General features: G+C 56.8%; 1 protein-coding gene across 1 annotated transcript; it reads left to right on the top strand.

The window, feature by feature from the left end:
* Positions 1-406: 406 nt before the first annotated feature.
* On the top strand, positions 407-6,450 carry BESB_035420 (putative hypoxia- inducible factor prolyl hydroxylase (phd2); the record flags this gene model as incomplete). The annotated part of the gene is made up of 11 exons (XM_029362128.1): positions 407-774; positions 1,213-1,682; positions 2,170-2,267; positions 2,696-2,750; positions 3,095-3,195; positions 3,507-3,569; positions 3,982-4,062; positions 4,676-4,750; positions 5,096-5,236; positions 5,614-5,753; positions 6,351-6,450. 11 exons carry the CDS (start codon positions 407-409, stop codon positions 6,448-6,450), a joined length of 1,692 nt encoding a protein of 563 aa, XP_029221093.1.
* Positions 6,451-6,750: the final 300 nt, after the last annotated feature.

Below are 6,750 nucleotides of genomic sequence, written 5' to 3'. Positions count from 1 at the left end.
ACAATTGCATGCTGGAGGGTCTGAGCGTTCAGTTGCAAAGGAGGAAAGAACGGCGGTTTTTTCGCTACTCCCTATTTTACTTGCATTCCTTGGCCCTATTCGAGCACTTATCTTTTTCGCATTAGAGTGCTTTGTAGCTGCATTTCTTCTTCGGTTCGCCGAGCTCCACCCGTGCAAGTGACCTTGCGCCGCAGGACGCAGCGTCTGACCGTCGAAATTTGTCTTCTTGTCTCGCGTTCTTTCCAAGAAAGACCGAAGGTTGGAAGAGGGACGAGAAGCAGCCGAGAAGGCGGGGGGCGCGAGGCGGAGAGGAACGCCTGCAGAGAAGCGCAGGCCACACGAGCAGACGAGGCACCCGACAACGAACCCGCCTGCTCACCGTCGAGGGGGAGCCCCAGAATCGAAGATGGAGGGAGAGCAGGAGGAGAAACCGGACAAATGCGAGGTTGGCGGAAACGGAGGGGAGTCCAGCGGAGAGGGTGCACCAGATGAAAAACAAGATGCAGGCCGGCTAAAAGGCGACGCAAATGGGGAAGATGATTCGCAGAAGGCGAAGAGTCTTCAGAGAGAAAGCGCTCCGGCGAGACGAGACGCGAAGGACTCCCCGCCCGTTGGCAGCGCGGCTAAGCACGCGAGTCCCCAGTCTTCTTCAAAGGTTCCTGTCACGCTCGGTCCGAGTGTGCTCTGGGATAAAGACGTCGAGGACGCATTTGTCGCAGCTTGCCTCAAAGTTCTCAACTACAGCACAAGAAAGGACTTGGAAAGACGCACTCGGTAAGCTGAGAGCAGCCTTTGCATGAACCCTCAATCACCGGTGGTTACATATATATACTTACATGCAACTGTGCATGCACGATTACTTTAAGATATCCTAGACAGAAGACATGCGTGGCCTACCAGAGTGAACTCGGGTATGCAGATTTCGCGTCGCATCCGCGGGCCCTCGGTCTCTCCCTTCCTGCGTCTGTCGTTGACTGAGGGTTCCATGTCTCCGTGGAACAGCCGTCCACGCATCTCTCTATCGGTGTGCTGGATGTATATATATATATATATATATATATATATATATATATATATATATATATTGATAAGGGTACGTGGCTGTTCTGTCTACCGGCACGCATGCGCGTTGGTCTGCGCGGCCGTGCGTTATCTTGAGCTCTCTTCTGCCTGGTTTTCCCTGGTTTTCTTTGGTTTCTGTGCTTCGCTCAGATCTGGGACCGGTACGGAGGACAAGGGCCGCCACGACGGCTGCTGTCCGCCTGTGACCGCCTCCGGGTCGGCGCAACCCTGCAAGCACTTGCACGGCTCTTCCCATTCTGCCTGCTCGTCTGCCCGCGCCTCCTCTTCCTCGTCGAGTGCGGCGACTGAGGGTGCGACGGCCTGCTGCACGGGGTCTCCTCCCCACGGCCGCTGCAAGGCGAAGGCGGCGTCCCCCGATGCGCCATCGCAGGCTGTCGAGAAACCTGCCGAGGCGCGGGAAGAAAGCGCCGAGTCGCCCGCGGCGTCCTACCGCGGCGTGCCACTTCCGCCGGTCTACCGCTTCCAGAAGGACGCAGACGATCACCTTGGCGCCCTCCTCGATGAATGGACTGGCGAGGAGAAGCTGCGCCAAATCGCCGCCGAAGTCACAGAGCGCGCCGCTCTCGTCTACGACAACGTGCGCGCCAAAGGCGAAGCAGGTGAAGAGAAAAACCGCGGAGAGGCGAGTGAAATGAAGGGATGCGGAGTCTCGCTAGACATGGGGTGAAAACGACGCAAGAAAAACTCGATGAACGTGCACACACGAGAGGCAGAGCCGCGACGCAGGCGGTGAAGTGTGAGAGTCGAGCCGAGGTGGAGACGATTTGCGTTTGGAGAAGTCCCTCACCTGAAGGCCTTGTGGCGGCACGAGCCCGTGAGATCCGCGTGCCCCATGTGCCAAGACTGAACGCGTAGTTACTCTTCTGCTTACACACACTTACCATTTGAACACTATATGTATTTACGGTGAATATGTGTACCTGTATCTGGATATGTGTGTATGTGTAGGCGTGTGCGCACATATATATATCCATTTGTGCATGTACGTATGTATATGAGAACCTGTTTGTTCAGGGGATCCACCCGCGTGGGCGTCTGTACGAATGTTTTCGTGTCGTGGGAGTGAAAAATGTGTTCACCTCTCAGAGGGCCTTGAGCTGGGAGTTCCGGAAGAGAAGCAGCTACGGCAGGACGTACTGAAGGAAGCACTCGTGCGCGAAATCCACGCGCGGATTAACTCCGAGGTGAGAGGCCACTGGCAGGGAGGGAATCACACAGTCTGTGGATTACAAAGAAGTGTTTGTCGCGTTCAGTTCGCGTTTCATGAGTGCAGTGAGACATGCAGCACTGGCTTTCCGCGTGCTGCGACCGCGCCTGCGTCGGGGAAGGGACGTGCTCGGATGCAGGCGATGGATTCCCGCTTCAGGCGACGACCTTCGTGGGCACCAGAGGACATTCACATGCGCCACCAAAAACTAATCATATATATATATATATATACATATGAATGTATTTATGTGTCTATGTTTGTCGGGGAGACGCGCGTGCACAAATCTGTTCATGGCGGATCCAGGTTTCCGCACACACCCCGTTCTCCGTTTTGCTTTCTGCGGCTCGGGGCCCTCCGTCGCCTCCTCTGCGAACCTGTTTGTCCTTCGCTGCGTCTTCACAGCTCCGCCGCGAGCGGCTTCGCGACTGCCGCGAAGGCGGTCTGCTGGCGAATCCAAGTGAGAAAGAAATGTTGGTCTTCCGCGCGCTTGACTCTTCTTCAGCTTCTTTCCTGTGTTGGCTTGCCTTGCGAGGCTGTCAGACCTGACATCCTCCGCTTTCGGCTCTGTTGCGTCTGCATCGCCTGCGGTCTCGAGGCTGGCGTTTGCTTGGTCTTGTTATAATTGAATAGTGCTAAATTAACTCCGTTTTGTGTCTCTCGCAGGTAGAGTGCGGGCGCTGGTTTCCTCTGCGTTCGCTCTCCTATTTCCTTCGCGTCTCTGCAAATCCTGTCTCTCCTTGTTCGTGGATGCGTCTCGCCTCTAGAGATTTCGATTTTTTTGGATTTCCTGTTTCTCCGCAGACGGATACCGGGACGGGCCGCTGAGCTACTTGGCGAATGATACCATCCGCGACCTCATGAAGGAGGGCGTCGCTGTGCAGCGCGGCTTCCTCGGCGAAGCAGTAAGCTAATGATTTGCGTTTTTGAAGCCTCTGCACGCGTCGCCTTCATTTCTTCCGGTTGGGGTGAAACTCGAATCTTCACAGATAGACTGAAACGCGACTACGATCATTCCGATTTTCGCTTGGTCTTCATGCAATTCCTAGTATATAATATAAATATATGTGTTGTTGTGTGTGCCTACGTTGGTGCCTGTGAGCCGACGTGCATGAGCGGATGCGTGACGACTATTTGAACAGACACAACGCGGAGGACCAGCCGAAAGGGGACGTGCGACGACGGGTGCCTCGCATCGGGTCCCTTTTGTGTGCAGATGCGGAAGAAAATCTGGAATGAAATCGAGCTGTTGGAGTACGACGGGCGCTTCAACGAGGTGGTACGACTCATGATCGCCCCCAAATTCCGCGCTTCTGTTGCGTAGTTTCGTTTGCAGGTTTCTCGGATTGTTTATTGAATCCCTCTCCCCGTATTTTGGTCGTCTAGCAATCGCTCGTCCTTGTCGGATCTCTGTGTTCGCGTCTCTCCTCTTCGCTCAGTTGACTGTCTGTGACGTTGATGTCGGCGAGTTACGGAGAAGAGCGTGGGTTTTCTGTCGCCAGTTGCATGCGGCACAGTTCGTAGTATTCTACGTATGCATGTAAGTATATCTGGATACCGGTACGAGTGAGAAGAACTCGTTTTTCTGAGAAGGAGCGCGGCCGGTCTTTCCCTCCGCTGAGGCGAGTTTCATCAGTGCGCCTGCAAATCGTGTTCTGTTCGTCTTTATCTCCACTCTGTCTTTTTTTCAGTTTTCGCAAACTCTGCATGACTTGCGTAAGGACTACATGTGCTGGATGAGCTCGTCAGACCTGGACAGAGAAAACCAGCAGGCAAGTTCACCGGCGTTTCCTCCTCTTCGGTTTCTTTCCGGCGCCTTCTTCTCCCCGCCGGCCTTTGTTTCCCTTTCTCGTTGGGCTCTTGCTCACGTTACCCCCGACACTGTGGACGTTAGAACTTCTGTGTCGCTTTGAGCTCTTTTTCTAGCTTCCTTCAACTTTTTTCCGCTTCGAGTCGACGGCAGCTCCGGGGCGTAGGATTGTTGTGCTTGTTCCTCTTTCTTGATGTCGGGGCCGAGTCTGGAATGCACGCTTTTCTTCCGCGTTTGCTGCGTGCAACTCAAGGCACCACCTCTCTCTGAAGAAAGCCGAAATCTCAACACTCTGTTTTGCTCCCTCGTCGTGCTCCGCGGGCGCGTCTCTGCGAGGGTCGCTCTGTCTTTTTCTGTGGAGGTCTCCTCGTCTCTGTTGCCTTCTGCTTTCTCGTTTTTTCTTTCTCCCTCGCCTGCGTCTGCTCGATGTGTTTCGTCGGATGCTTGAGACGCCATGATTACCCCTGAACCGCATGAATACAGGTGCTATAGTTCTTAGAATTTAGAAGATGACTCCGGCTATGAGATGGAGACCGAGGTCTCTTCGTGTTCTCTGCTTCCGCGTCTCTGCGCAGGGCCTCTGGCAGCTTTTCAAGGCGATGCAGGCGCTGCCTTTTGAGTTGAATAAAAAGGCCTCGCTCTGTCTGCAGGTAGGGCGCCGCGTCGCGAGGGCAGCCGCCCGCTTGCGTCTTTCGGTGGTCTGCGTGCCTCTGTCTGCTTCAGTAACGGGGAGACGCACGCGAGACAGACAGGCAGAACGCTTGCGCGGCGCCGTCGCGGGCCGTGGACGAGAGTTTGTCAGAGATTTTTTACCACGGAGGAACGAAGCGGCGCGCGCAGCCCTCTGCACGAAGTCACGGCTGTGCTACGGGCTGGCCTGAATTCGCGGCGAGTCGCTGTCTGTGGCTGCCGGCGTTTCGTCAAGGCATGCCGTTTCGTGTACGCGTGTTCGAAGGCGAAGAAGGAGGCCCGAGTCTCCCGATTCTGTTTGCCAGGTTTCGTGGGTGTTCCAAATGGCGATGTTCCGCGCGGACGGCGCGTACTACAAGAAGCACATCGACGCGGGCTACGACCCCGCACTCGACAACGGGCGCAAAGTGACTGCGATCTACTACCCCAACGCCCCTGACTGGAAGGTAAGGCAGTCCACCTGCGGCACAGACAGCCAGCCAAGAAAAAACGAACCCTAGCCTGCGCAATCGAGAGTCTGAACCGGCGCCAGGACCTCGAGCCGATGACTCGCGCAGCGAAGTTTGACTGCATCTTGTGGCGTCAGCAGCTGCTGCAGCGGCGGCAGCTTTGCCTGACCTGTGCTCTGCAGATTTGTTTCAGTATCAGTTTCGCTGTTGCCTCCCTTCTCGGTGAGGCCTTCTTCGTGAGTTTTCCGGTTTCCTCTCTCTCCCCTGTCATCTCGCTCTTCGCCTTTCGCTTCGCGTCCCATTGCTTCTTCTTCGCTTTGGCTCCGCATTACGTAAGTCGATTCAGATTTCCTCTTTGTTCGTTTTCTCTTCAGGAGAAAGACGGCGGCGCTCTGCGCGTGTACCCGCGGCGGCGGAAGGAGCAGCAGCTCAGCGAAGGGTCGGCGGCGGGCTCCGGCGAGGCGAAGGCCGTCCGCGACATCGCGCCGGCTGGCGACGTCCTCGTGCTCTTGAGGTGAGTAGCGCCGCCCGGGGAATCGGCTCCTTCTGTCACCACGAAAAGATTTGCTAGTCAACCTCCACGCGGAGGTCGACAGGTGAGACCTGCTGCGGCCAAAGATGCGCTGCAGGCGGTGCGTGGAGGGATCCCAGAGAAGACGAGACGCGATTCAGCCGACGGCGACAGCCCGCCTCGGTTGAGGCAGGAGGTGGCGCAGCCGTGTGCGGGACGGTGTCGCGTCTCTCGATCATCTAGAGCTCGCTCGTTCGCAAAAGGCAGCAAAGGAGTGACGGCCTAGACGTCAGAACGCGTTTTGCCGTGCCTCTTCAGGCGTGGCTTCGGATGGGGCTTGCATGCTGCCTTGTCTACTCCGCAAGGAAGGAAGGGGAGAGGCGCGTCGCGGTCTTCCGCGCAGCCGCGACCCCAGCTCTGCGTGCGGTCTAACTCTCCCGAGTGTCTCTCCTAACGCGCTGCATAGCTCAGACGAGCGCCTTGTGTATTCAGCGATGACTCCTGCAGTCGAAGGCCACGCTGCCGCTCCATCCCATACCCCCCCGACCCCTCCCCCCCCGCCAGAATCATTCGTTGTTCATGTCTGTTGGCTCTCTTCAGGAGCCGCGATATGCCCCACGAGGTCCTCCCGTGCCACAGGAAGCGCTTCGCGATCACTCTCTGGATGACCGGCCCCGCGGGCCCGGGCGACGACGTCTAGAAAAAAAAATCCAACTTGACCTCCGAGCGTCTCTCGCCTGCCGCCAGCTTGCCTCCTTTGTCTTCGCCGCGCGAAGATTCCCTCGCATGCAGTAGACGCGCCTCTCTGCGTCTGTGCGCAGTCTGTCTGTACGCGGGGGCCGTCAAGCGAGAGCGAGAGATCTGACTACTTGACGTGCTCAGCTTTTACTCTAAACCTGGAACTCCGCTGCTGCGACGCGGAGAGCGTCGCCCGGCAAGGCTCTCTGCGCGTTGTCCCATGCTTCACGCCCTGCGGCGATACGTAGGACGCAGTCGATCT

This window comes from Besnoitia besnoiti, chromosome II (genome assembly GCF_002563875.1).
Source record: "Besnoitia besnoiti strain Bb-Ger1 chromosome II, whole genome shotgun sequence".
Lineage (NCBI taxonomy): Eukaryota > Apicomplexa > Conoidasida > Eucoccidiorida > Sarcocystidae > Besnoitia > Besnoitia besnoiti.
The sequence above is the reverse complement of the archived record's forward strand: the minus strand, read 5'-3'. Positions and strand labels throughout refer to the sequence as shown.